Below are 26683 nucleotides of genomic sequence, written 5' to 3' on the forward strand. Positions count from 1 at the left end.
TATGAGCCGCGCAGGCCGAGTTGGTTTAGGGTCCGAAATTTTTTTCTCCCAACGATCGATCGAGTGGGCGTGTACGTAAATAGGAAGTAACTTCTGTAGTAGATTGCCATAGTGAAGTACGAATCAAGTGTGACCAGGTTTTGACTGGAGAAACTCTCCGTGGCTATTTTTTGCTAATGGCTGTTGGCTGGCACGAGATCGGGCTCTGATAACATGCTTCGTTGCCGCACTGAATTGTTTGGGAGAGCTCTTGATTGCCAGCGGCGAGCAATTGCAACAACTGTGTATGATAGATACACGGTACATGGAATAAGATGTTGCAAGCAACAGCATCTGTATAACGGGAAACTGGTGCGGCGGAATTTAAGCGCCAGCACAACATGGAATCAAACGAATCCCCTGGAGAAACACGATCAAGAGTTTGAAGAAGTCACGGAGGCGAGCAGAACTGCGGCAGACAAGGTAGGCGCGGTCTCCTCGTCTTCAAAGGGAGACGCTGGGGTCATGAAGAAGTCAGCAGATGCAGTCGACAATAATGAAGGCGCCGCGTTCATGATACTACAGGAGGGCAAGGCTTCGATTTTGGCAACTCAGCAGCTGGAAGGCAATGCAGATGTCGGTAAGTGGAAGGATCGCAGTATGATTCGGCCACTCTATAGATCGGGTAATCCCCAAGAGCTTCGACGGCGGGCACCATCTCCTCGGTCTCCTCGCCCAGAGGGTGCAAAGTTCAAATTTTCGGTAGGCTACAGTTTGTTGTAGGATGAGATTGTACAATATAGGCTGATCGGATATAGGACTTCAATATTCAAAAGGCAGTGTTGGATAGCTTCCGCTTAAAATACAGGGAGGCACGCATTCCGACGTCTGTGCAGTCTGCTCTGCTTGGTGCCCTTCAGCATCAACATTCGTTCATCGGCGTGTCGCCGGCCGGCACAGGGAAATCGCTAGCGCTGGCTATGCATCTACTTTCCGAGCCACGATTCAGGACCCCGCTACCTAGTATAACGTCACTCATCCTCGTCCGGACGCCCGAACTAGGGTTTCAGTATATGGAGACCTTCATATCACTGCTGCGGTCAGGAAATGCGCCGGTGACGACGCCAGATATCGTGCAATTGTTATATCGTGGCGGACCAGAAGATCATAAGATGCAAAAGAGGCTTCTCACCAAATGCGGAAATCCACATATCCTGGTTGCAACTCCCGCACGGTTGCTAGACATGCTTGCTGACGACAACGAACGTGGACTGCTAAATCTCAGTTTTGTGAGAACCGTTGTGTTGGACGAAGCTGAAAGTCAACTTCGCCCGGAAGATTACAAAGACGAATGGTCAGGTGCACGAAAGCAGAAGTCGAAGAGCTCGAACAAAAAGAAAACGAAACATATAAGCTCGGCGTATCAGGCAATGGACTATATCGTACGGATGCGTGAAGCCGCATTGAATACTTATTCATTGGAGGTACCGCTTCAGGTCGTTGCGTTGTCGTCGTCCACCAAATTCGGAGACGATTTGTACCAATTTCTTACTCGTACTCAGTGGATGAAGGGGACCTTAGTGAAGACGTATGGTGTGCCTGGATACTCTAATTTACATGTGAAAACGCCGCATGTCGAAGTTTCTTGCATTGCCTATTATCCGCGTATGGATCTTACGAATGATGTGGAGTTTTCAAGCGCTCGGAGTCCTGAAATGATAGATGACAAGACAGGTGCCAAAAACGTGGCACACGTTGAGCTTACACATTCAATTACGCTGGACCATCTTCTCGGAATCAATGTTGCACGAGAACGAGATAGTGTTAAGAAAGGCCTTCTTATAATTCCATCTAATGCCTCAAGGTTTGAGGTAGTACGCGCCTTAAGGGATATCGGGATTTCAGCTTGTTCTCTCAGTTACTCTGGGGGCACTGTAATTGTGGATCACGAACCTGATGGCTACGGCATAATCGATATGCAAAAAATATTTACAGGTATTCAAGATCCATCGATTACTCCTGATTTGGTTGTCGCCACCCCCACTCAGATCGAAGGTTTGAATTTCCCTGGCTTATCGAGGATTTACGTGGCCGGCGTGCGCTGCTTGGATCATATTCCGGATCCTGCAAAATTGTTTCTGCGGACACGCGTGACCGAAGCGCATTTTGTCGAACAAACCGCTTTCGCAAACACAATGGGGATCTTGCAATCATCTGCTGATGGAAATCAGCAAAAGAAGGAACCCAAGCCAGCTGATGCGAAGATTATCTTTGTGACCGCATTCAATGATCTATTTCCAGAGGAGTTTAATGCGTATCGAAAGTGGTTTAAGGAGTGTTCGATACGACTTACGCGGTTGTATCCTGAAGGGCCGACGAAGATCGTGCAATAATTGTCATTGTAGGTAATATATTGGGACAGGGTTAATAGGATGTTAGAGCTATCTTGTGTCCTTGAAAACAGATTAAAGCCATTTAGGTACAGCAATATTGATCTAAACTACAATCGCACTTTTCCACCCAGAAGCAGTGTTGCAAAATATTGGCAAAGCAAACCATTGTTCATAATAAATTACATTTCTCAGTTAACCTAGTTATTGGAATACATATAAATACAAATAATGTCGACAATGTCAGAAAGTCATCAACAGCTCTTGACACTGTCATCAGCACCTAATATCTGGATCGCCGGCGGTCATTGCTTGGACTCCTATACCGCGAACCGTTCCTGCCTGAATCGTATCTTTCTCTGTCACGATAAGATGGCGGACTGCGTGAACGACGTCGCGAAGACGAGCTAGGTGGAACATATGAATCGCGTGGCCCCCATCTCCCACCGCCATTACGGCCACCACGGAATCCGCCTCGACTGGGACCACCAAATCCACGACGCTGTGATGGTGGCGGCATTGCGTGCTTTACTATGACTTGCGCACCGTCAATAAAACCTTCATGCATATGGGCAATTGCATTGTCAGCCTCGTCTTCAGTGTCAAATGATATGTAGCAAACACCACGGTTTGTACGCACTATTTCGTTGTCAATATTCAAGGATCGAATGGGAATATACACTAAATATCTCACATTTCTGGTTCATTGGTATAAGCAAGTTAGTGATGGTGCCATATGTTGAAAATATGTCGCGCATATGAGCATCATTTACATTCCTTGTCAATTTCTCCACGCTTATCTAATTGGATAGTGTCAGAAATTACCAAAAACTTAAATTATACGGCATATATTGCGTGATTACTTACTCGCTTAGGCATGGGCTGCGGAGGCTCAGGGCTGCGTCGTCTGTCGCGTGCTGGACTGAGTGACCGCGAATCATAGAGGCGACTGCGGCGCCTTGGGCCTGGACTTGGGCTTCTGGAATAGCTTGGACTGCGGCTTCGTCTTGGAGTGCGACTATAACTCCGGCTGCGTGAACTGTATGATCTAGAATAACTTCGCGAGGACGCCAGGGAATCGTAGCTGCGAGAACGTGACCGCGATGGTGTTCGCGAGCGAGACGACGGCGTCAATGACTGTGACGCAATTGATGGTGATCGTGATGTTGCACGGTTCGATTTAGATCCAGAAGCAGATTTGCGAGGAGCGGGACTAATTGAACGGGTCGGTGAAGCGGTTGGCGTCACAGAGCGTGAATTAGACCGATAGCGACTTCGGCCACGCTCTGGCGATGGCGACCGCAAGTCTGGAGTCGGACTGCGTCTTTTGCGAGATGGCGAAGCTGAAGAAGATCCCACTCGCTTTATTGGAGGTGACTTTGACGCGGTACGAGAAGGAGATCGGAAATCTGGAGAAGGGGAGCGCGCCCTTGCAGCGAGTTAGTGAGCCATTTACTTCGAATCTAATTGTTCCACAGTAAAGATGACGTATTAAAGAGACGCTTACATTTTTTGTCGTTGGTCTTTCACCACCCTTGCAGTGATTGAATGCTTTATTTCCTATATTCCCGGCGAGAAAGTTCGTCGACGATCTTGTCGACCGGCGAGCAAACTAAAGCCATCGACGTTTTTGCATATATGTCACTTAAGATGCTCGCGTATATGGCGTAAAGTGACCAACTTGCCATTAGCTCTTACAGCAAGACCCTATTATACTAAAGTTTCGCTGTCACAGGATTTTTTCTACTCGTGAAATTTTCCTCACCCCGACTCGTTTCATCAGCTACCTGTAGAACACCGCGCTCAAGCTACAAGTTCTAAATTGTTGTTTCATGCCTTGAGCGGTATACTGCCCTGCAGTTTATTTAGCGGTTTCTCAAGTAGCTGACGACAGGAACCGAACGATGCGGAAGTCAAAGGTGTTTGTAGGATCATCGCATCCTGAGCTGGGGAAGTTGATCTGCGACCGGCTTGGTGTTCGCGAGGGAAAGTGCACATTACAGAAATTTGCCAATGGAGAGACGTCCGTGTCTATCGGTATGTTGGAGTTACACGTCATTACTGGCTAATTGCTGGAGCACGTGCTCGTGCTTGGAGACAACGAATTGAATCTGATCCAATTTTCTAAGGTGAATCAATTCGAGATGAGGACTGTTATATTGTGCAAAGTGGGAGTGGCCGGTATGTTCGGATAGTATTCAGTCCGAGTGTTCGTAGCCACTTACCGTGTTAGGATCAACGATCATATTATGGAACTTCTAATTATGATTTCAGCCTGCCGAGGGGGCTCCGCGAATAAGATTACGGGTATGTCAATATGCCGAATGGAGAGTTGGGAAGTTCAGGTCTGATGAGTTTTCTTTGTAAAGCTGTTATTCCATATTTTCCTTACTCCAAGCAAAGCAAGATGAAGAAGCACCGAGGCGCTATTACGGCGAGAAGTATGTAATTTACACGGCTACTTCGGGAACCTATGTTAACGTGCATCCAGTGATTGCGAACCTTTTGACTATGGCGGGTGCGGATCATGTTATTACTATGGACCTTCATGTAATTAGGCTTTCCCCTACGTGGTGAATTTTTGATATTAACGAGGTCCAGGCAGCGCAAATGCAGGGTTTTTTTACAAAGCCTGTCGACAATCTTTATGCGGGTCCCACACTGGCACGATGGATCCGTCTAAACATTCCCGAATGGCGCGAAGCAGTTGTGGTGTCCAAGAATCCAGGTGGTACCAAGCGTGTGACTGCGCTTGCTGATGCTCTCAAGATCAACTTCGCAATGATCAACACGGACCGCCGACGTCGGAACGCCTTCCCAATTTCACGAGCATCTCCAACGATCCTGGCTGAATTTGATGACGATGATGACAATTCTGCTAAGAATGACCCGATGTCACTGTCTGAGATAAGAACGGCGCGAGTAGTTCAAGGACATGTTGTTGATGACAATTATGAGGCACCTAACGACGAAGATGCTGATACCTCGCACGCATCCCAAGACAATGAAGCGATGTACTCGTCGGTATATTCGCTTACATCGAATCACGATCATGCTCTTGGAGGCACGATTGACGCGACAGGATCAGACGACGAGGACGAGCATGAGGTCACCGAAGAGAGGATGATTACCTTGGTCGGCGACGTCAAAGATCGGACGGCCATCATAATAGATGACATGATTGATCGACCTGGGTCGTATATTGCTGCAGCGGAGCATTGTCGAATGAATTGTGGAGCAAAAAAAGTTTATGTGATTGCGACTCATGGAGTGTTTGTTGAAGGTTGCTTGGAAGATATGGAGAATTCGTGGTGTATTGATCACGTAAGTTGGATTAGAGTGTAAATGACGAAGTTGATGCTAACAGTTTGCAGATTGTTGTGACAAACACGTTTCCAATTCCATCCGAGCATCGAACCCGATCAAACAAGTTGACGATTATTGATATTTCGCCGCTTTTGGCGGAATGTATTAGAAGAAATCACTATGGTGAGAGTATATCGCAGCTGTTTGATCACATGATGACTATCTAGTCTGGTACGTAGCTACATCTATAGCATCTATGCATGGCTTATAATGTTTACGTGCATTGAAATAAGAAAGCCTATGAGCGGACCTTATATAATTGGAATACGGTGTCTTGGTTATAAAATATTTGGGAGATTGGGGTCGTTTTGCTTTGTTAGGTTTGATCAATAGTCTAAGACATTACGATTTTACGATCCGATCAGATCTTTAATATATTTCTCGCGACAATATCGTAAGTAGGCACCAGCGATGCAGTCATGCGGGCTGCAGGATCTTTCACTCTCTACGAGGTCTGTGTCCTAACGGAGCGCTTGGTAGAATAAATTTGTGACCGGAGAGGATCAAGGTTTGCATGCAGAATTGCGACTGCTTTATTGCGGGAGCGGATTGTTTGCTACTTTGGTTGTATCCGAGTTTTCGAGTCAGCTAAAGGCATGCGTTTGTATTGTTCCCATCTTTGTGGGCAACGTTGAGACGCTTGTAAGAAACCTTTCTCACATGTCTAATAGTAGTTATGGTCCATATTTTATTATTAGGTAGATAATATAGCGTTTCATTTCGGATAGCAAATTGGTCATTCGAATAGCGCAGTCAATAACAGTTATGATACATAGTCGCGACGCGTGCACGACAAGTATAGAGCAGGCCAGCGTGCGGCGGATCGACATAGCTGCAACAAAAAAAGTAGAGACTTAATCTAGGCTAACCAATAATTAACAGAACCAAAAATAATTTTGTGACTTGTGACTTGTGACTTATGAGACTCAAGAGCAGCCGGGTAACCATTGGAGCCGATCGATAAGCTGGCATGGGAGCCACAAATACTTTCCGCTTAACGCGCAACCGTCGAGCAGCGTGCACGTTGCATTTCCGTACTCGTGTTTGCTCGCGATTGCTGTGTTCGTTATCTCGCGCATCAAAAGACACACACCATAAGCGGCCTCCCTCCACGACCGACCAGCTACGCCTCCCAAGGCGTTGTCTTCTTTTACTCTCACTCCTACTCTTCCTCTCACTCCCCTTCAGCGCGAAGTGTGGTTCCATTTTTCATCGCAATGTTCGACCGAAAAACCGCCCGATACGTCTCCCTCTTGGCAGACTTCTGGGTCTGTATGTACTCCTCCGAATATCCTATCATCACCGTTTCGATAATTGCTTATACTAACTCGTGCACAAGCCCTTGGGTCTGGAACGCACTACGTCTATTCTGCCTATGGTCCTCAGTTGGCGACCCAGCTGGGCTTCACGGCCACCCAATCTTCCGTCATTGCCACGTTGGGAAGTGTTGGTGTTTACTTGTCAGTAACCACTGGTCTTACGCGCGTGCCCATTCTGTGACGTCGTACTAATTTGTAGTATAGCACTGGTCCTCCTGCTGGTGTTATTATCGATCGGAAACCTCCTCATATTCCTATCATAATTGGTGGTTGCTTGATTCTGTTCGGCTACATGATGATGCGATTCGCCTATGTCTCTGAGCTCCGGTCAGTGGCCTTCGTCGGTATTTTCATGATTGTCGCCAGTGCCGGGAACACCTTTGCCTACCACGCCTGCGTCAAGTGCGCCGCCATGAATTTCCCTCATAAACGAGGTACCGCTACGTCAATACCTGTCGCTGGGTACGGGTTGTCTGCACTCTTCTTCTCGCAAATCGGCAACGCGGCTTTCCCGGGTGACACTGGTCGGTTCATGCTCATGATTCCTCTTCTCGCATCTGGGCTTGTCTTCTTAGGTCTACCGTTTGTGAGAAACATTCCTCTCGACAAAATTGCTGACTCTGAGGTTGCTATTGCGCCCGAGATTGAGGACCTTGAGACCGACGCCCTCCTTAGACACGCGCGCACTAACGAGTCGGCCTCTACTGGTGAGATGAAGAGCAAGGAAGGTTCCTACTCCGCTATCAGTGAGTTCGAACGTGAGGCTTCCGACAATGGTGCGTCGTCCAGCGGCGAGTCGATGGTCGACGAGATCATCCTTCCTGCCGACGGAGAAGTTGATATTCACGGGTGGGCTCTTTTCAAGGACTTTCGATTTTGGATTCATTTCACTATTTTTGGCCTTTTGTCAGGCTGCGGTCTTATGTATATCTTGTCTGCGGGTTACGTCCTTCGTGCTCTCTTCACCTACAGCAACCCTTACATCTCGCCTAACGACCTCCAGAAGAACCAGGCCATCCAAGTCAGTCTAGTTTCGTCTTTCTCCTTCATTGGGAGAATCGTGGCTGGCTACAGTGCCGATCGCCTGTCGCGTAAGGGATATCAGCGGATGTGGGTTATCGTCGCCTCTTCGTGCATCTTCGCTTTTGCCCAGATCGGCGGTCTTACCATTACTTCATCGAGATTCATGTGGTTCATCTCAATTTTCAATGGTATTGGCTATGGTTTCCTCTTTGGCTCGTATGCTTCTATTATCTCTGAACTATTCGGTTTCAAGCGATTCTCTGAGAATTACGGTTACGTCACGGTTGCCACCGTCGTGGGTTCCGATGTCTTCGCGTTCGCTTTCGGTGCTATATATGATGGCAACAGTTACTTCATTGATCCCGCCACTTTGGACATGATGCCTGGTGGGTACGACTCCACTGTGGAGTTCAACTCGACATACGGGCACTTCAACGGTACTATGCGCCGCTTCGGTAGCCAAGTTGGCCAGGTTTGCGACCTCGGACGTGATTGCTACAGAAATGCGTTTATTATCACCCTCCCTGGTGCTATTGTTGCCGGTATTTTGGCTCTTTGCGTCATATACTACGAGAACAGACGAATTTCTCGTGAGGCTGCTGCAATTGACGATGTTGCTGAGAGTGTTACCGTTGAGGCCGAGTAACTACTTCTTATGATCATCTGGTGAGGGAGAAGAGATTTAGAGAGTCAGTATAGAGTCGTATTCCACAATCTGCATATTCTCACTTTGCTCTGGTCGTATAGTTTGATTTATCTGCTGAGACTGGGTTCAGGACAGGAAGGAGGGGTTATTTCTTTTAATGTGCACACTACAATCAATAGGTCGTCTGTCGGGGAGACGAATTCTTCATTGCATGATATTTGTTTAGTTATTCTCGTCATAATGTGGATTTGGGGCTTGGAGTTTGCTGTATTCTAATAGTGGGTGTTTTATTCCTCTTTTTCATGGTTGGAGATTCGTTGGTGTATGTTCAATGTAATAATATGCAGCATGGTATAGAGAATTACAGGTTTTATAGATGTGGAGCGTGGTTTTCGAGTCGGTTTATGAGCTACTTGTATTATGTGTATGTAATTTTTTATTACGCATATTTTTTCGCCATTTATGATGGAAAGAATTAATGAGACAAAATCTCAAATAAAAGTTTTATCATGCATATTACATATTGTTTCACTTGAAGTATGGAATTAGTGAAATCGAGGAGTAAGACTGGATAAATAGTTCCACTATATTCATAACCAATATAACAAAATCGTGATCCCGTTTTTTAACCAACGTAACCAAAAACGCTAAGTAACGCATGCCGACAATGCCACTAAATCCATGCTTATATTAGACCGTAAGTATCAAGCATAAAAGGCAAACGGGACTAGAAGCAAATCAAAGAACAAAGAAAAGATTAGATAGGGTACAATCTATGCAATGGACACCAAATTGAAATGTGAAGGAAGAGCGAAGTAAAGAAACAATAGGAATAATCAAAGCGGAGAATGCAATGAAATTCGCAGATTGCAAATATCTTGGTAAGTTGCAAAACGAAAGAGGGCTACTTATTATAGCCTCATCTCCCTGGGCTCACTTATCGAAAACATTCCCTCACCCGTACTAAGTCATTTAATAAATCAAACATGGCAAAATAAGTAGGCAGCCGTAGTACCGAATATTCTAGCTCTCGACCATCTTTACTTTGCTCATACTAACGTTCCATGCAAAGTAGTAAAGTAGTACGCCCAGAGGCTGGCCGATGAAGAAGCTAAACCAAAAGATACAGTTCCCTATTATTCCAGATGTAGGTCCATGCATCTTCTCCAGAGGCGCAGTTACTTGCATGAGTGGGATTTGTAGAATCATCGACGAGAACGCAACTCTGTTATTATCTCTGTTAACCCCTGAATTTTCAGACTATATGAAGGCGATCCTACCCAATTACGTTATGCGTCGGAACTCCAACAACCAGCTCATGCAAAACCGCGCTGACGAAAAATACCATGACACTGGCTGTCGCAGACTTCCACCCGCGGCGCACTAGCGGTACGTAAATATGACGCCGAAAGTAATTCGTAACCGGCTTATTCCACAGACGCCAATACTCTCCCACAGATTTGCTGTTCCACCAGTCGTCATAAAAGGCTCTGTCACCAAACCGCATTACCTCTGCAAGCGCATTGAGTCCAGACTGAAAAATGCAGAAAAAACTAATGAATTATTTCAGCATCATGAGACCAATAATATTGCAATCCAAACGTACCCAGCAAGCCAAATAGCCATGCTAATGCTAGCAAGCTTCATGAGTCGCTCCATAATTCCCATGAATTGTAAACTATGAAAATGCACCAAACTATTTTCCAGCGTCGGCACCGCATATTGAGCTGACAAGAACCATATTAAAAACGACAGGCCCACCATCTCCAGAATCCGCTTGACAAAAAAAAGGGGCCGGAATGAAGGCGATCGCGGATAGACAGGTTGATAAACAAGAGTGGGCGCCCACCAAAAGTATGACAAGTTCTTGAGGGTTAAGTTTTTTGGATAAGGAGCCGAGTTGTATATAGCTGGCACAGGTTGAGAGTTCAGCATCGACTCCCGAAGATCGCGATTGGTAAGTGCAAACGATGCAACCTTAAGACACACAATCACTGTTAACTTGTTAGCGGTACAATGCGTGCCACAAATTAGAGCATAGCTCACCCGCATGAAATTCGCAAGCTGTCCCAATAAGGGGATGATAAATAGAATTGTAAACAACAACCGTCGTAACCCACAAGCAAGCCATTGCGTTTATTGAATGCAATAGGACGATCAGGCGCCACATATATTTTGGCTTAGGACGCAAAATTAATATACTGGCCCCCTTCCGTTCCATTTTTGGGGTGGAGCGTTTTTTATCCTCCTTCTCGCTGAGCGACGCGACGTAGTTTACCGTCGGAATCGCAACTAGTCGCTCAATGACAATCGCAATAAATAGGTGCAACGGGATGGTAGCGGTCAAGAATATGCAATAAAGAATGTCCTTTTGTGAAATACCGAGTCGGGCGAATCGGATCAGAACGCCGTACTGTTCAACGTCAGCCTGTCCAATTGTTTCTGGCGAGCAGGCATACCTTTGAGTAATTTTCAATTACCAATCGAAGATTGCTGACGGCTGTAGCGGTGTTAGCCCGATCGCATCAAAGAATGACGAGTACTGTAACTTACCTAGCACTATCATGGCTAAATTTCGAAACCCCACAAAACTCGGTGTAGGAGTTGTGGACTCGTGTGACAGAATACTGCCTCGGCTAACGGCATGTATCGGATATATGTGACTTAATTTTATGGGTCCCTTTGAGTCATCATGCTTCGTCAACTCCTCCTCCTCCGATTTGCCAGCAGACGGAGGCTGCGTTCTTGGATCGGCGTCTTTCCCGATTAGCCTCCGACGCGATTTTTGCTGTTGCGACATAATATGTGTAACATTTGCGGATGTGTGAGCATCTGCACGGGACTCAGCCAAATCGACAGTCGATATATCCTCGTTGTCTGCATCAGATTGTGGAGTACTCGACATAACTGTCGTCGTTGAGGCAGTTGCTGTTCCCGAGCTGATGTGATCTAGCATTCCTAGTATTATGCTCAGGAAATAGTATGAGACTGACTTATCCAATCTTCAAGTTACCGGGTATATAAATTATAGGTGACGATAAAGCGAACTAGTTGTTAAGGTAGAGCGTTGGGAGATCGACCGGCAGAAACCGCGTCGACCAAGAGCCGTAGCGTGATTATGCAGCGTGGTCGATCTTCAGTCTCGAATAATAAGAGGTCACCAATCGACGGCCATTAATTGAAAGTTAGAGCAGCAACGAGCGGCAAGAGCGGCGACCATACTCCCTTGACCCTGCGATTTTAGTTGCAGTCTGTAAGAGTTCCTCGAACAGCACGGAGTCTGAGACCAGTACTGTCTCCCTGTCTCAATCACACAACATAATGTTGGCTGCGCAACAAAGCCCTTACCCCGAGCTCAACACTTTTACATCATGTTAATTTCGTCGTTAACATAATTAACGGAGTAAAGTTTAAGGAATGGACCCTAACCCCATGAGGCATACACAGTACCATATTGACACGAAACATGTGACTCTCAGAACTGTGTTATGAACACGTAAAATCACTCTATTAGCTTATACCTTAAAACTCCAGAAATTGGTACGATACATTTATCCAAATAACTTTCGCTGTCCTTTCTCCAATTTTGGTCCCTTAGACGACGGTCCATTACTAGCACCACTGTTGCCTGTCTTTCTTTTCCCTGCAGTATCCCTTCTCTCGTTTTGGCTGATAGATGGTGGTACGGATGGGTGAGATTTGTTGTCCTTTTCCTGTCGAAATTGCTTAGCTACAGACAAGGCAAAATGCCAATCTTGGTGTTCCACCGCATCTTCGAATTTTATGCGCTTGGCACAATCGCTACAGACAAACGAGTCAATATCAGAGTCTGATCTTGCGCTATCGTCCATAGCAGAAGCAGTATTGCCATCAGCGGTGTCTTGACAATGCAGTCCAGCATCTATGTGGTAATTATTCAACAGCTGCTGCTCTCGACCCATAAACACGTCAAGGGTGCTTTTTTTCGAAGGCGAAGATTTCACAACGCTATTCTCCGGGGTTATTTCTCCCTCCACACTCTCTTCCACATCTTCAAATTTCTTAGCGCTCTTTACAAGAAATCCTTCGATGGCATGATTGCTACCAACAGTTGAATCAAATCCACTCACTGTCATGCTCATTTGATAACACGGGTACATGGACCCCTCTTTCTCCTTCTCGATCTGTCTGTGTAGGGCCTTGGCTGTATGGAAGAGAGTATCCTCCAAATTAGACGGTTGGCATGCAGGTATGGGAATCTGCCTGGAACTTGAGCCTGCATTGGCATACCGGTGATGAAGAACCAGTGTCTTCGGAATTCTAATGACGCCACCTGGGGTGCTATTACCGAATTCAAGAATACGGCCCATTATATCCGCAACGAAAATCCGTAGCCATTTCTCAGCCTGCTGGTATGTCACGATATTTGGCCTGAAATTCTTAGCTGATAACATGGACTTGATTTCGGTGCGTGGTTTGACGTCACTGGCATCTCGACCGCGGATGATATTGTGCAGCCAATTTCCTGTTTCGTCGCCGAGAGCCGAAACGAAGTCTTGAAGTGAAATTTGCAAAAGAAAGGGAATCGAACCATCCTCAGGGACGTTAAAGTGACGGGATATTTCGTGGCCCAGCTTGCCTCCCAATCCGCGAATCTTGGAAAAATTAAGAGTTGTAATAAATCCTTTGACAGCGTCATGGCGAAGAACTGTCTAAAAAAATGAGTATTAATCATTAAGAGGAAGAGGAACGGAACGCAAAACTACCTGGTTATTGGGCTTCTTGTATGCACTGCATAACTTGCTGAGCACCCTATTCTGTGCTACTCCAGCCGAACAAGTATACTTCAGCTCTTCCCGTACTTTCTTCCTCACGTCTTCAATAATTTTACTACCCAGCATAAATAAAATATCGTCCCAATCTACTACTCGATCTGGTGTATCCTTATCAGTATCTAATGGTACCAGCTCACCTTCCCACGTAAGGCCCTCTGGCGATATCTCTGGCAGAGGCATGAAATCGTTCATTCTACGTTCCTCCTGCTTGATGTACAGCAATGCTGCCAGCTTCGGATACTCCGTGCACGCTCTCTCATAGACGAGCATTGACAAATCCAAAAAGGCTTCATCGAGACCACCATACTCGACCTTCCCACAACAGTTGTAAAATATCTTGAAAATCAGCTGGCTTTGACGGCGATAGGGATCCAAGGACACCTTATGGGTTGCGATATCCGGGTTGTCATGATAAGCCCAGTTTGCGTCGCCCTCCTTCCATGTAGCCACATGTGCTAGTACTAGGCCGGGGCATTTTTTTCTCGCTTCCGTGATTGTCTCGTGTCTGCTGATGCCAAACTTGCGTGCGGCGCTGTACGTCGTTAGAACTGTACAGCATATATAGACATATGACATACTAGTTAACTGCTATGAGGCCTTGCCACTGCTGGCAGGCCAGTGGCACATTAGGATCCAAGCCGAGTCGAACTGTTTCGCATTGTGCCTATTGGACTATAAGTCAACTTGAATCGTTAGCTGCTTACGAACCGCACGTACATAGAAAGCATCGAGATCGATATGGGCAATTACGCGTAGCGGATTTGTTGTATTATATTTCCGAAGTGATTCAAATTGCGCGAAAGTGAATTTGGAGGAAACGTCTCGGTGGTGTCCGTCGCTCATGGTGACGGCAAAATACAAACTTTCATATAGACGACATTGACGGTATCAGGTAGGAATAATCATAAGTAATAAAAATAAATGCATATATCTTTGCTAATATCTTTGCTACATTCTGTCAGACCAAGTGGTTTGACGAAAAAGTAGCTCAAGGGTTTCGTACCTCCACTTAGCCACTAAGGACCTAAACTGTTGCTGGCGAATTGACATTAGTCATTACATAAATAGAGTAGGCCAATTGAAATTCAGCTTTGCTAGCGTAGGATCATTAGTCGACTGAGGAGTTGGGCCAGACTGGGCACAGTCAAGGCGGGGTTCGCCAACTTCCCCCGCGCTTCTCCGACGCCGCACCAGACTTCACATTGTTTAGCCCAGCGACAACAGCGGCAGCTCTTGCTCACCCGGGTAATCAGATATTGCCATATTGCGGTAATCGCACATGCTGTGAGTGTGCACTGTGCTTAACTTACGCGGAATTACCAAGCTGGGCTGCGCTTTCTATATACATGTCTTGCCCCTCGAGCAATAATCTCATTGCACCAGAGATTTAGGAGCTTCACCATTTTCGGTCTTGAGGTGTGCTCGACGGACGACCACAATGCTAGTTTTCTCTCGTCTCTCCTGGAAGTCTGCGACCTCTTCTCCGAAACTAGCACCTTCCGCCTCGTTCTCACAGTTCTCAAACCACTCTCCCGACCGGGAATCCGCATATCTCAACGCGGAGATCAAGCAGATCGAGGAATGGTGGGCAAGTCCTCGTTTTAAGGGTATTGCACGCCCATACTCCGCAATGGACGTGGCTACTAAGCGTGGAACACTTGCCGTCCCGGCGCCGTATCCGTCTTCTATCCAGGCTGACAAGCTGTTTGCGCTGTTCAGTGAACGTGCAAGCCAGAAGCTGCCGGTGCACACGATGGGAGCAATTGACCCCGTGCAGATGACACAAATGGCTATCAACCAGGAAGCTTTGTACGTCTCGGGCTGGGCCTGTTCTTCCGTCTTGACTACTACAAATGAGGTTTCGCCGGATTTCGGCGACTATCCTTATGACACTGTTCCTAACCAGGTCGATCGATTGTTCAGGGCCCAGCAGTTGCATGACAGACGAGCATGGAATGAGTGGATGTCGTTTTCGCCCGAAGAACGCTCGGTTCGTGTTGCAGCGGGCAAAGGACGAGTCGACTACTTGCGTCCTATTATTGCGGACGCGGATGCAGGCCACGGCGGTCTATCAGCTGTCATGAAACTTGCGAAACTGTTTGCGGAACGTGGAGCGGCTGCGATTCACATGGAAGATCAGCTTCATGGTGGCAAGAAGTGCGGCCACTTGGCTGGCAAAGTGGTGGTTCCACCGTCCACGCACGTTTCCCGCCTGATCGCGACGCGCATGCAGTGGGATATAATGGGTACCAACAACCTGCTGATTGCTCGGACCGACGCCGAATCGGCCAAATTACTGTCATCATCAATTGATTCGAGGGATCACGAGTTTATTTTGGGAGTTACCAAGAAGGTGAAACCGCTCGCACAGGTGCTGGCGGATGCAGAGCAGAAAGGGATCACGTCGGCGGAGCTGAATGAGCTTGAGAGCGCCTGGATGTCCAACACTGAACTAGTTACATTTGATGAAGGTAATTTCCTTCGAGGTTTAACAGTCAGAGCTAACTGATTGTAGCCGTGACCCGTGCACTCACTGACGCTGGGAAGTCAGACCAAATCGAATCATATCTGTCACAGTCCAAAAATCTCTCGAATTTCGATTCTCGCGCTTACGCGGATGCATGCCTTGGACCGAACAGCAGTTTGTACTTTGATTGGGATGCTCCACGCACAAGGGAAGGTCATTACCATATCAAGGATGGCATGGCACCGGCATTGAAGCGCATGCTCTCCTATGCGCCGTACGCAGACTTACTCTGGCTAGAGACAAAGAAGCCAGACTTAGCCGAGGCCAAAGCAATAGCAGCCGCGATTCATCAAACGTTCCCGGGCAAGTGGCTTGTGTACAACCTCAGTCCGTCGTTCAACTGGAGTGCGCATGGATTTGGTGACGAGGACCTAAAGAATTTCGTTTGGGACTTGGGCAAGGCAGGATTTGTACTGCAGGTGATCTCGCTGGCTGGCTTGCACAGTGGGGCGATGATTACTTATGAGCTTTCAAAGCGATTCAAAACGGAGGGTATGAAGGCATATGTGGACCTGATTCAGCGGCGGGAGAAGGAAATTGGTTGTGATGTCTTGACTCACCAGAAGTGGTCCGGCGCGAACTATGTGGATTCCATATTACAGAATGTGCAGGGAGGGAACTCGAGATCGAGCAGCATCGGCGCGGATTCGACGGAAAGTAGTAAGTTACTTACTGCACAGTGCTATAATGAGATACTAACATCGTCTAGGCTTTTAAACATGTGACTGTGATGATAGAGACAGGCGTGATCTCTAGTGACATTTTCTGTATACTTAGTTGTACAATTGTAAAGCACTATATAGTGAATGCATGGCGCAGCAAAAGCCATTATCTATGCCGCTCTAATTTGTATCAAAGTGTATCCAAATTGTATGACATCTACCGTACTACTTCTTTGTGCCCTCTGCACCTTTGCGTACTTCTTGCAGGAATTCGAGAATTCGCATGCGCAACTTCTTTGCAAGGTCATCTGCGTTGGGCGCTGGCGGCGGCTGGTGCCGGTCAGCATTATACTCAGCACCGTACACAATGTAGTGAGAGCGTAGTACTCACCAACTGGTCCAGAAGATATTCGGCTTCCTCGATAGTTAGAATGAGTGGACCTCTGTTCATGGCGGCTGTCGATGTTGACTTCAGTCTACGCAACAGAGTAAAACGTCCCGAGAATCTCTGCATCTCAATTCAGGAGACGCGACTGGTGGCTCAGTGCGCCACCTGCACTGCCACAGAGGCTGTGCCGTTACTGTTGTTGCGGGGTACACTCGCTCGTCGTTTTGCACTGGGCAGCAGACACTGACTTGGCAACAAGAACATCTCGTTTTACTTCATTAGTCCCGGTTAGAGAATGCGACTGGGCTCATTCAGTACTTGCTACGTTCTGCCCGCCGATCGCGGCTCGTCCTTGAATGACCGCAGCTCACTGCTCAACGCAAGGAAGCTCAACTAACATCATATTAGAACAATGTTGTCGCTCAGGAGTGCTACTCTCCGTGTGCGGCCCATAGTCCTAGCTCCCGTCTCACTTTCGTTTCGCCGCAAGTTCGCCGCCATGTCTGGGGTCCTCTCGCGAATCATCACCGACAACGTCCGTCCCGAGCCCGACAAAGTCCTCCAGGAGATCGCCGACTACGTCCACTTCTATCAGATCGATAGCCCCGTCGCTGTGAGTGTTCAGTGTTCCGTCTGACACTATCCAACCCAAGCTGACAAAAGCCGCAGATTGAGACTGCCCGTCTGTGCCTTCTCGACACCCTTGGCTGCGGTCTCGAGGCTCTCAAGTACGACAACTGTGCCCGTTTGATCGGCCCTGTAGTGCCCGGAACCGTCGTCCCCAATGGCACAAAAGTTCCAGGCACATCCTACCAACTCGATCCCGTGCGCGGCGCGTTTGCGATCGGCATGGCTGTCCGCTGGTTAGACTACAATGACTGCTGGCTCGCAGCAGAATGGGGCCACCCCTCCGACAATCTTGGCGGCATCCTCGCTGTCGCCGACTGGCTCTCTCGAACCTACCGTGCGTCCGGCACGTCCGTTGTTGCCTTCGCCAAGCAATTCAAGATCATGGACGTTCTCAAGGCCATGATCAAGGCACACGAGATCCAGGGCGTTCTAGCCATCAAGAACTCCTTCAACGCTGTCGGTCTCGACCACGTTGTACTTGTCAAGGTTGCCACCACTGCCGTCATCTCGAAGATGATCGGTCTCTCGCGTGATCAGACCGTTGACGCTGTCTCACAGGCCTGGGTCGACGGCCAGTCTCTGCGCACCTACCGTCACGCTCCCAACACCGGTTCGCGGAAGTCGTGGGCCGCAGGTGATGCTGGCTCTCGGGCAGTCAATCTCGCTCTCATGGTCCAGAAAGGCGAGGCTGGATTACCGTCGGTCCTGACGGCCAAGACATGGGGCTTCTACGATGTCTTGTTTAAGGGCAAGCCTTTCAAATTCCAGCGCCCATACGGATCCTATGTAATGGAAAACGTCCTGTTCAAGATTTCCTATCCTGCTGAATTCCACGCGCAGACAGCCGTCGAAGCCGCCATGACACTCCATAAGAAGCTTTCTGATCTTGGAAAGTCTGCGGCTGATATAGCGTCCGTTATGATCCGTACTCAGGAATCTGGGAACCGAATTATTAACAAAACTGGTCCTCTATACAACTACGCCGACAGAGACCACTGCATTCAGTACATGGTGGCTGTTCCACTTTTGTACGGTCGATTGACTGCGGACGATTACTCCGACGCCGTCGCGACTGATCCCGCAATCGATGAACTCCGCGCGAAGATGACATGCACGGAAGACGAGTCATTCACTGTCGACTACCACGCTCCAGATAAACGCTTCATCGGCAACGCGGTCAAGATCATGCTGACCGATGGCACAGAGTTGGAGGAAGAAGTGCACTATCCGATCGGGCATCGGCTGCGTCGCGAGGAAGGGACCATCGTGCTCCTTCAAAAGTTTGAGAGACATGTGCGTGGCAGGTTCGCGGACGAGCAACAAGTCCAGAGCATTCTCGAGAAATCTGACAAGAATATCGGCGAGCTTGATGTTGATGAATACGTCGACTTGTATGTCAAGAAGGATAAGATTTGCTAAGGAGATCGTAGATGTATTGGTACTGCCTGCCACAATTACACCCAAGATCTAGAATCATATTGCCATTACAATTTAGACTTCGGCCTTCTCAAAAATTGTAGTGTCTGTTCAATACCGCCGGCATTAACAAACGTATCCTCCAATCTCAATGCCAAATCGACGTCGCCGGCAATCTTGATCTTTCCCGACGTGACGCCTTTCAACCCTGTCAAACCACCGGTAATATACTTAACAAGATCGCGATCTTCTATCTCGATGACTACGATCGGCAATTTGCGCGCTTTCTGGGAAAGCAGCGGCACGGCTTGGTGATGGACTTCGGGGGCTTTGTTGCGCGCGCTGAACAGGAGCGACCATTCGTCACTGATCTTGCCCCGGCGGAGAATTGAAAATATGAATAGACCGAGGAGCGATCCGGCCGCTGTAGGATTCTCCGTGAAACGTTTTGAAATCTCAGGGAAGAGAATGCTTGATGTCTAGTGGATGTCCATTAATGGACTAACCTGACAGTGAAGAGGCTACTTACTAATGGCTTTCTTTGGTCATTCTGACGCTTGGATGCATAGGGAGACTGCATCGTGTTTCTCCAATATGTCGCGATTGAAATTGACGTAACAGGAGAGAGGAGCAGACAGGAAGACTGCGTAAGTTGGTCAAATGTGAAGAGTTAGGGTACATGGCCGGAGCGATGTAATTTGCGGGGAAAGCCGCGATGAGCTGGCACGTGCTCAATCAAGCCCTTGACGCTCGGGTCGCACGAGACGACGAGAATTGTTGTTATCTAACTATTGTGGCACGTTGACGTAGCATAACAATGCTCATCAATGATATTCTGACCCTGACACGACTTACACATCCATATCTTGCGCCTCGCTGTCAACGCTGTGTTCGCCGCCATCCTTCGTTTGGTCGTCACTTGCCGCGAGGCTAGCTTACTAGCCCACTTGCCCATACAATGGCAACACGTGCTGATTTCAACTGTAGCCAATCAGACATTGAAATTGACTCGCCTTATGTACAAATATGAAACAAAGCTAGACAAGTATATACAAAACTCGGAAGTAAAGCAGTAGACTGGATAAGTGTCCTATAAATGACACACAAATAAACCAAACTCTAAGAACGATGACCTATACCGAAAGCCACTGTGTATCTGAAGTGTAATATTCTTCGTCTTCCAAAATTGTCATTCGAATTCTGATGCTTAATCGAAAAGGTCGTCAAATCTGCACAGGATAGACTTAAACCTAATCTATAGCACAATCCACCATGACGAACCAAGCATCATCAGCAATGCAACGCTGGTAAGAATACCGGCGCCAGCTCGATCGCCTGTGGTAAGGACTTTCACGTTTTCTCCACCACTAACATTTGTAGCGATACCGGGCGATGATCCGCCAGTAGCCGCAGTGTACGGTGCAGGAACATCTCGAACGAGTAGATTCTGTACGACTTCCAAGGCCGACATCTGCTGCCCCAGACCCCATGTATTGTCCCATCCCACATCTAGCCATGTGGTTCCACAAGTGACATTATCTAGACCGCCCACACACGATTGCGCGATACCATGGACAGTTTGGACCAAATGGTCGTATATAGTGTTGTAAGTAAAAGGGGCCAATACGGCCGTGAGGCCCATAAACCTTGCAAGAATGGCCTTGAATGCTTTCTCGTCTACGTCACATGTTTTTGAAATCTCACAAGCCGCCTCGTACATGATTCCCGTACCCGAATCAAAGAATACGGTAATGCTATTCAAGATCGACTGCGTTCTATTGGCCCATAGACTTGACCCAGTGTAATTGTAGAGATACGCCGAACCTGCCATGAATATTCCTGCGTTATAGGTCCACTGGTATTTTGTGATATCCGTGCAGTTGTCATAGGTGTGCGCGCCGTCGTAAAGGTAGTAAGATTCTGTATCTAGAAATCCAACGCTCTCAGTCCAGTTCCAAGTCCTCTCGGCCCAATCCACGTAGGACGAGTTGTCGGTATATCGTGCCAGTCTGGCGGCCATCATGAATAAGCCTGCATTTGAAATAGTATTCTTGTAATCGTATCCACCATTGAACTGGAAGATCTGCCAGCGGATACCACCATTGCATGTCGACGTATCCCATCTACTAGCCATAGTATCAAACACTGCCTGCGCGAGCGCGAGCCACTGTGGTTGATTGGTGTCCGGATTGCTGAAGTTACGTTCAGCAGCAGCCATCACTGTGAAGCCCCAAAACGCTTGATCATCATTGCCTTCGGATGTGCTTTCATTTGTTGGCATGTAGTTGTTATCAGTGCCCACCTGAAAGAGCAAAGACGACTTTACTTGATCGTTGTATGTGTCGTCGCCGGTATAGAACCAGTAGTCAATTAGGCTGCCCCAGGCAGCACCGGCCTCCCACCAGTAGTACGGGCTCACGAACTTGCCTGGCGTCTGACCAGTTTGGTTGCCGTTGTAGTACGTCATGAGACCGTGCGCGAAGACCCATGCGGCATGTGTTAGGGAATCTATTGTCGTCAGAACAGCACGTTGAGGTAATACCAAGAAGTTTTACAAACCTTTGTTGGTCACGTCAATATCTATAGCGATAGCATGATTGATAAAGTTCGCCAAAAGTAGTAGTATGGACAATGGAAGAGACAACAGAGAGCGCATTTTGGCGAGATATCGCGATTTCGATAGGCGCGATTAATTCCAGTAGACGGGGACTAGCTGATCTACAAGCCGACGCGTGCAGACAGAGATGTCGCAAGACGAAAGTATACGTGGGCCAGCAAAACGGATGACGCTGTAAAATACAAATAATTATTAAATAATTATTAACGGAGTGTGAGAAAGTGAGAAAGAAAAGGTCGTAAGCGAGAGTTGGCGTATTCTAATTCAATGGAGAAGGGACAAGCGCTGACAGTGCTGGATGCGGGTGCTGCCCGGTGATGTAGTTGGAAAATATGGAATGTCGAGTCGGGTTCGGCGGCCAGCAGAGGGGCAGCGCGGCAGGGGCTCTTGGCAACGCGTGGCCTGCCCCTGCACAGCCAAAAATAGAGCAGCAAGCGGCCCGAACCGACGTGCTTACGGATTTAGACGCGATGTCGCGCGACGTTTGCAGCCGCATCTGCAGCGTCAGGGTTCATGTCTAGTAATGTCAACCCTTAACGGAGTTAACTTCTAATTTAGACGGCCTCCAACCCCCCGGGTTTTGAACATTACCAAACCAAATGCAAGAGATCCGGTGGTCCCACCCTGCATGATGGCAAGGAGACAAGTCTTAGTGAAGAGAGGCGCGCATGTGTTTATAGAGGATCTAAGTCTGCGAGACTCACCTCAGATTAGACCAAGCACTTAGTTCTCGCCGGCCTTCATCCCGCTCAACTCTAAGGTTGGAGACGACTACTTTGATGAATAGCTCCCACTTATAGATGCCACTTTTGAAGCCATAATCTTCCTGACTGTGCTATGAGTCAAGATTAAAAGTCGCTGGGATCAAAGTCATGAAGTCTTCTGTTGCTATCACAGAAAGCGTTTTGCTCGCCAACTTTTGCAAAAAGAAAAATTTAATTGCAGCACCTACGATTCCAGTGTGGTCTCCCACCGCAGTACTGAGTAGGCCCAAAGAAGCTTAACTGGTGTTGATCGGACGGGGAACTGTGGTTTTTCTAGGTATGGCCGCAACTAATGAATATACTAAAGTGGCCGTACATGTAGCACCTACTAACGAGTCGCTGTCTAAGCGGTGACATTATAAGTTGTAGGGCCGTTGCGAATACGAATATACGCAGATTCAGCAATATTCGTTACTAATTATTCGTATTCGCAGGTCACAAACGGTGCGAATAATTATTCGCCGAATAGACTGCGAATTCGAATATTATTCGTTATGCGTAATTTATCACGTGACATAGGTAAAGTAAGGAAGAACCATAAACTTGACTATATAATTAGGTAATGGCTCCATATTGACCCTAACCCCGATTCCTTTCCGGTGGATCAATAACTTCCTCCTCCGGGGTCCTTCTAGCCTTTTCTTTGGAATTCACTAAATCCTCTTCTATTTAGAAGGCTACGGCAAGGGATCTGCTCGGCTGTGCCCTCGCAACCCGAGATCGCCCCCTTTCTTCCTCGCATTTCTCGTAGCATTACACAGATGAACCGCGGCAGCGGGCGATTGTAGAGAATCGTATGACAAAAGCAGAGTCCCGCTCCCGGGCACCGTGTCTTTTTAACGACTCCTTTTGGTTGAAATATCAGTATATTCCAATGTATGCTCTACATCACTCTCAACGTAGATTCGCTTACCAATTTCAGTCATTTCAAATGGCGATGGAGACTCGTGGAAACGTCAAAACTACCTCGCTCTAAATGACGGCTCTGAGAGTGATGCGCCGTCTGAAGGCTGCATCACAAGCCCCTTAAGTCCAGCAACCCAATGTCCAGAAAGCCGGGCATCTCATCTCTATCTTACTCCCTCGGTCAATCGGCAGTCGGTGCAGACATCAATTCTTTGTGTTGAAGTTCCGGACGATGAGGTACTGCCTTCAAAATCAGCCTCTCAGCCTCCGGTCACAGCTACCAGTTCCCAAATTGCCGACCCAGCTCCTGGCAATGGCTTTCCCAAATTCACCGTGTTCTTTCAAAGTTCGATGAACTTACCTTGTTCGTATCACAGAAAACGATTAGTCTTTCAGTACTTATACTACGAGCTGCATGACTTATTGCATGATGTTGCTGAGCGAAAGGAAGACTATGCAGATCTCGAGACGGAATTTGCGAGTGCTGTCAAAGCGGGCATCAAGAAGTACATGAAGTACTACACTTTTATGATGCCTCGGGAGACCTCCTTCAATATGAATTGGACGACGAGTACACTAGTGGGAAGATTCTACAAGGCCTGTGTGACAACCTTCACCATGATTATTATGAAACTGCAGAACCACTTATCGCACAGCCTCCAGAAGAGCAAAGTAATAAGAGGCAAAAACGTTGGCAGCAGGATGTTACAGAGTACAGCCTCAAGACCAGCCTCAACTATCTGACATTGATCGGTATTTTAACAGCGCCCGCGTTGAGGCCAATGACATGGAAGATCCGAATTGGCTATGCGACGGTGGAGGGCCCATCGCACGGCTGCGGCTGCCAGGGATTACTTAGCAATACCATCTGCCTCAGTCTCATTTGAGAGATTATTCAATGCGGGGAGGGACGTATATGGGGTACGGAGATATTCCTGAGACTATGGGAATTCTAATGCAACTAGATGATGCATATAAGCAGTAGTTGACTGCTCGACTTTATACAGAGCTGGCGTACATAAGTGCTAGGCAAATCATTGTATACAGTGGGGCATCTCTTTATAGATAGCAGTCCGTTCTCCTACTTTTTTGTGGTACAATTTAGTTCTTCCTGCAACGCCTAACTGAAGGGATAAAAGTAACTAGTCAATAAATAAACTTTGGATATTGCGAATATTGCGATAATTCGCAAGTTCGCAACCCCAAATGCTGCGAATAATATTCGCGATTACGAATATTCGTAACAGCCCTAATAAGTTCACATGAAAAGTTGAAATTTTTTGTTTTCCTTGAGAAGGGCCGTGATTTGTAGGTAGCTTGGGACTTACAGAATTCGCGATACAAGTTGACAACTAGTACATTCATATGCATCATAAACAATTATTGATATCATCTTACGCTTACATAAAATAAAGACAGTAGATATTGCAACACGAATTACAAACTGAAATAAAGTCGCACCTTTGGTATTACTCATTTGATATGCAGTTAGTTATACCAAATGTTGTAGTCTAAACATTACACAGCTACCAGCATTCATGGGCGAGTTTGCTTGTAGATGTCGACCACGTGTGGTGCACTGATTATCCGGAAAAAGCTCTATCGAAGTATGCTATAGGATAGCTCAGAGGGCATTGAATCAACGCGACGCGTTGGATTTATCACTGATATGTTATGACGAATGGATGATACGTAAGTCAGATAATAGGAAGAGATATAATGAAGGATATAAAAAGCGGCTTGTTGCCTTAATGTGAGATTGGAGAAATAATGAGCTTCTAGAACTACACCCACCCCCGGAGACTTGTTCGCCACCATTCATTGTCCACTGGCGGCCACATTTGCCTAGCGAAGTATGACTGAGCTCGAGTAATGTTTGAGCAATGTGTAGCTGACAGGAGCGAGATAGATTGTAGCGGGCAGATGAAGATGTCAAAAGGTGCAGACATTTTGGATCTTGCTGAAGTGACAGGCTCCAAGATGGTTGTCTTCCTATAGTAACTTCATTAAACTGTGCATTCGCAGAATGTTTCTTATGCGTAACGCCGACTATTACATCATCATCTGAGACGTCAGGAAAATAACAACAATCATTATTCGATTCTTGGGGATGCTGGCCATAAAAGCACTTCAAATTCCTCTGGGACTGAGTATCTTAGGTGTGCGTGCTCCTTCAGTGCCCCTTAGACGCTGCTTTCTCCTCAGCGATCTTCTTTTGGCTATTCACATGAGATCTCTTTGTGCCCTCTGTTCGATTGACATGGGTACGATCCTTAGCATGAGGGACCTTCATCTGTGATCGTTTTGTAAACTTGCATGGTGAATACATGAAATAGACAGATCCATCCATCATCGATTCTTCATTAACCTCTGGCATATGCTGCTGTAGCTTTTCAGGTAAATGTGGAACTTAATGAAGTCACCATCCGGTGGCTGGTACCTGCTTCTAGCTATGGTGGCTCTGTAATCTTGCTGGAGGTTGCTTCTTTATGTCGTGCAGATTCCAATTGGCGTGAGTATGTGCTTTTCAAGTTTGGATAATGTTTGGATATTGATTTAGGAATCGGTAGACCCGTTCGCCGCCAATGGGAGTAGAATTGGCAGGTTCGTTATTTCGACGACGCGACTTGAACGCGTCGACTACGAATCTCTTCGGTTTCATTTCAACAACGCCTGTTGATGTAAGTCGGGTAATTTATCATTAGTGTCGTTACTTCCGCGTTCGAGAGGATTTCGTGAGACTGAGTACGCGATTTACCACCAACCATTCGAGCGATGAGAGTTGACTTAAGAACTTCAAGTCGTGGCTAGCACTTCTAATGGATGGAAATTCATTCTTTTTGGATCGTTTCTTCCCAGTGATCGCTTTTAGACATAAGTTATAGAGTTGGCAAAGTAGAGTGGGGTATTTTGTGACCAAGCTCCACATACATTACGATATAAAGTTTTATCGATGTGGTTGGGATATCCATGATTTTCGGTAGTGTTGGTAGGCATATTGGCACACTCGCTTGTGAATCGTCCAGTCTCATGAAGCCAATTGAATTGCCATATAGCCAACCAGTTCATCTTCTCTCCAAGGTGCGATTTTTCCTCCAGAAATTTGCCGTGTCCAATCTCTCGAAAGATTCATTGCATGGCATGACGTGAGCCCATGCGCGAGTGTTCGTTCTCTAAAGGACTGTCACATTGAATTGTTGCCCAATAGTCACCAATCATGGACCTTCTCCTGTCAC

The 26683-nt window shown here is 47.2% G+C and overlaps 11 protein-coding genes across 11 annotated transcripts; 5 read left to right on the forward strand and 6 right to left on the reverse strand.

The window, feature by feature from the left end:
- Positions 1 to 5: 5 nt before the first annotated feature.
- On the forward strand, positions 6 to 2718 carry V1508DRAFT_364682 (uncharacterized protein). Its single transcript, XM_066937309.1, has 2 exons — positions 6 to 741; positions 798 to 2718. Exons 1-2 carry the CDS (start codon positions 214 to 216, stop codon positions 2370 to 2372), a joined length of 2103 nt encoding a protein of 700 aa, XP_066798406.1. The 5' UTR covers positions 6 to 213; the 3' UTR covers positions 2373 to 2718.
- V1508DRAFT_395010 (uncharacterized protein) lies at positions 2653 to 3248 on the reverse strand (the record flags this gene model as incomplete). Its single annotated transcript, XM_066938030.1, has 3 exons — positions 2653 to 3008; positions 3064 to 3169; positions 3237 to 3248. The coding sequence occupies 3 exons, from the start codon at positions 3246 to 3248 to the stop codon at positions 2653 to 2655; spliced, it is 474 nt and encodes a 157-aa protein (XP_066798407.1).
- Positions 3249 to 4273: 1025 nt separating this feature from the next.
- On the forward strand, positions 4274 to 5902 carry V1508DRAFT_402077 (phosphoribosyltransferase-like protein; the record flags this gene model as incomplete). Its single annotated transcript, XM_066938459.1, has 7 exons — positions 4274 to 4406; positions 4499 to 4550; positions 4603 to 4676; positions 4739 to 4810; positions 4861 to 4919; positions 4971 to 5693; positions 5744 to 5902. 7 exons carry the CDS (start codon positions 4274 to 4276, stop codon positions 5900 to 5902), a joined length of 1272 nt encoding a protein of 423 aa, XP_066798408.1.
- A 1050-nt stretch (positions 5903 to 6952) lies between these two features.
- On the forward strand, positions 6953 to 8723 carry V1508DRAFT_402078 (major facilitator superfamily domain-containing protein; the record flags this gene model as incomplete). Its single annotated transcript, XM_066938460.1, has 3 exons — positions 6953 to 7007; positions 7075 to 7195; positions 7259 to 8723. 3 exons carry the CDS (start codon positions 6953 to 6955, stop codon positions 8721 to 8723), a joined length of 1641 nt encoding a protein of 546 aa, XP_066798409.1.
- A 1023-nt stretch (positions 8724 to 9746) lies between these two features.
- On the reverse strand, positions 9747 to 11628 carry V1508DRAFT_395014 (uncharacterized protein; the record flags this gene model as incomplete). Its single annotated transcript, XM_066938031.1, has 6 exons — positions 9747 to 9948; positions 10004 to 10276; positions 10330 to 10717; positions 10770 to 11136; positions 11183 to 11223; positions 11277 to 11628. The coding sequence occupies 6 exons, from the start codon at positions 11626 to 11628 to the stop codon at positions 9747 to 9749; spliced, it is 1623 nt and encodes a 540-aa protein (XP_066798410.1).
- Positions 11629 to 11977: 349 nt separating this feature from the next.
- Positions 11978 to 14380, reverse strand: V1508DRAFT_449391 (uncharacterized protein; the record flags this gene model as incomplete). The annotated part of the gene is made up of 4 exons (XM_066942470.1): positions 11978 to 13414; positions 13469 to 14069; positions 14116 to 14201; positions 14255 to 14380. The coding sequence occupies 4 exons, from the start codon at positions 14378 to 14380 to the stop codon at positions 12275 to 12277; spliced, it is 1953 nt and encodes a 650-aa protein (XP_066798411.1). The 3' UTR covers positions 11978 to 12274.
- A 124-nt stretch (positions 14381 to 14504) lies between these two features.
- On the forward strand, positions 14505 to 16906 carry V1508DRAFT_409958 (isocitrate lyase). Its single transcript, XM_066939234.1, has 3 exons — positions 14505 to 16008; positions 16053 to 16724; positions 16774 to 16906. Exons 1-3 carry the CDS (start codon positions 14976 to 14978, stop codon positions 16779 to 16781), a joined length of 1713 nt encoding a protein of 570 aa, XP_066798412.1. The 5' UTR covers positions 14505 to 14975; the 3' UTR covers positions 16782 to 16906.
- A 45-nt stretch (positions 16907 to 16951) lies between these two features.
- Positions 16952 to 17177, reverse strand: V1508DRAFT_395017 (uncharacterized protein; the record flags this gene model as incomplete). Its single annotated transcript, XM_066938032.1, has 2 exons — positions 16952 to 17056; positions 17118 to 17177. The coding sequence occupies 2 exons, from the start codon at positions 17175 to 17177 to the stop codon at positions 16952 to 16954; spliced, it is 165 nt and encodes a 54-aa protein (XP_066798413.1).
- A 436-nt stretch (positions 17178 to 17613) lies between these two features.
- Positions 17614 to 19163, forward strand: V1508DRAFT_402082 (MmgE/PrpD family-domain-containing protein; the record flags this gene model as incomplete). The annotated part of the gene is made up of 2 exons (XM_066938461.1): positions 17614 to 17727; positions 17784 to 19163. The coding sequence occupies 2 exons, from the start codon at positions 17614 to 17616 to the stop codon at positions 19161 to 19163; spliced, it is 1494 nt and encodes a 497-aa protein (XP_066798414.1).
- Positions 19164 to 19195: 32 nt separating this feature from the next.
- V1508DRAFT_189608 (uncharacterized protein) lies at positions 19196 to 19842 on the reverse strand. Its single transcript, XM_066936166.1, has 2 exons — positions 19690 to 19842; positions 19196 to 19639 (listed from the first exon to the last, which is right to left on the reverse strand). Exons 1-2 carry the CDS (start codon positions 19738 to 19740, stop codon positions 19229 to 19231), a joined length of 462 nt encoding a protein of 153 aa, XP_066798415.1. The 5' UTR covers positions 19741 to 19842; the 3' UTR covers positions 19196 to 19228.
- Positions 19843 to 20265: 423 nt separating this feature from the next.
- On the reverse strand, positions 20266 to 21926 carry V1508DRAFT_189606 (glycoside hydrolase). Its single transcript, XM_066936165.1, has 2 exons — positions 21720 to 21926; positions 20266 to 21668 (listed from the first exon to the last, which is right to left on the reverse strand). Exons 1-2 carry the CDS (start codon positions 21814 to 21816, stop codon positions 20416 to 20418), a joined length of 1350 nt encoding a protein of 449 aa, XP_066798416.1. The 5' UTR covers positions 21817 to 21926; the 3' UTR covers positions 20266 to 20415.
- Between the last annotated feature and the right edge of the window lie 4757 nt (positions 21927 to 26683).

The sequence above is a fragment of the Lipomyces doorenjongii genome (genome assembly GCF_038497915.1).
Source record: "Lipomyces doorenjongii strain NRRL Y-27504 unplaced genomic scaffold V1508scaffold_4, whole genome shotgun sequence".
Lineage (NCBI taxonomy): Eukaryota > Fungi > Ascomycota > Lipomycetes > Lipomycetales > Lipomycetaceae > Lipomyces > Lipomyces doorenjongii.

What these genes read in the sequence shown, in the direction of transcription:
- V1508DRAFT_189608 (XM_066936166.1), bottom strand. Translation starts at nt 19,740, where the DNA reads ATGCAGTCTCCCTATGCATCCAAGCGTCAGAATGACCAAAGAAAGCCA. An exon ending in ATGACCAAAGAAAGCCATTA is followed by an intron (nt 19,640 to 19,689) that starts GTAAGTAGCCTC and finishes GACATCCACTAG; the next exon opens with ACATCAAGCATTCTCTTCCC.
- V1508DRAFT_364682 (XM_066937309.1), top strand. Translation starts at nt 214, where the DNA reads ATGCTTCGTTGCCGCACTGAATTGTTTGGGAGAGCTCTTGATTGCCAG. An exon ending in GTGCAAAGTTCAAATTTTCG is followed by an intron (nt 742 to 797) that starts GTAGGCTACAGT and finishes GATCGGATATAG; the next exon opens with GACTTCAATATTCAAAAGGC.
- V1508DRAFT_189606 (XM_066936165.1), bottom strand. Translation starts at nt 21,816, where the DNA reads ATGCGCTCTCTGTTGTCTCTTCCATTGTCCATACTACTACTTTTGGCG. An exon ending in TATTGACGTGACCAACAAAG is followed by an intron (nt 21,669 to 21,719) that starts GTTTGTAAAACT and finishes TGACGACAATAG; the next exon opens with ATTCCCTAACACATGCCGCA.
- V1508DRAFT_409958 (XM_066939234.1), top strand. Translation starts at nt 14,976, where the DNA reads ATGCTAGTTTTCTCTCGTCTCTCCTGGAAGTCTGCGACCTCTTCTCCG. An exon ending in ACTAGTTACATTTGATGAAG is followed by an intron (nt 16,009 to 16,052) that starts GTAATTTCCTTC and finishes AACTGATTGTAG; the next exon opens with CCGTGACCCGTGCACTCACT.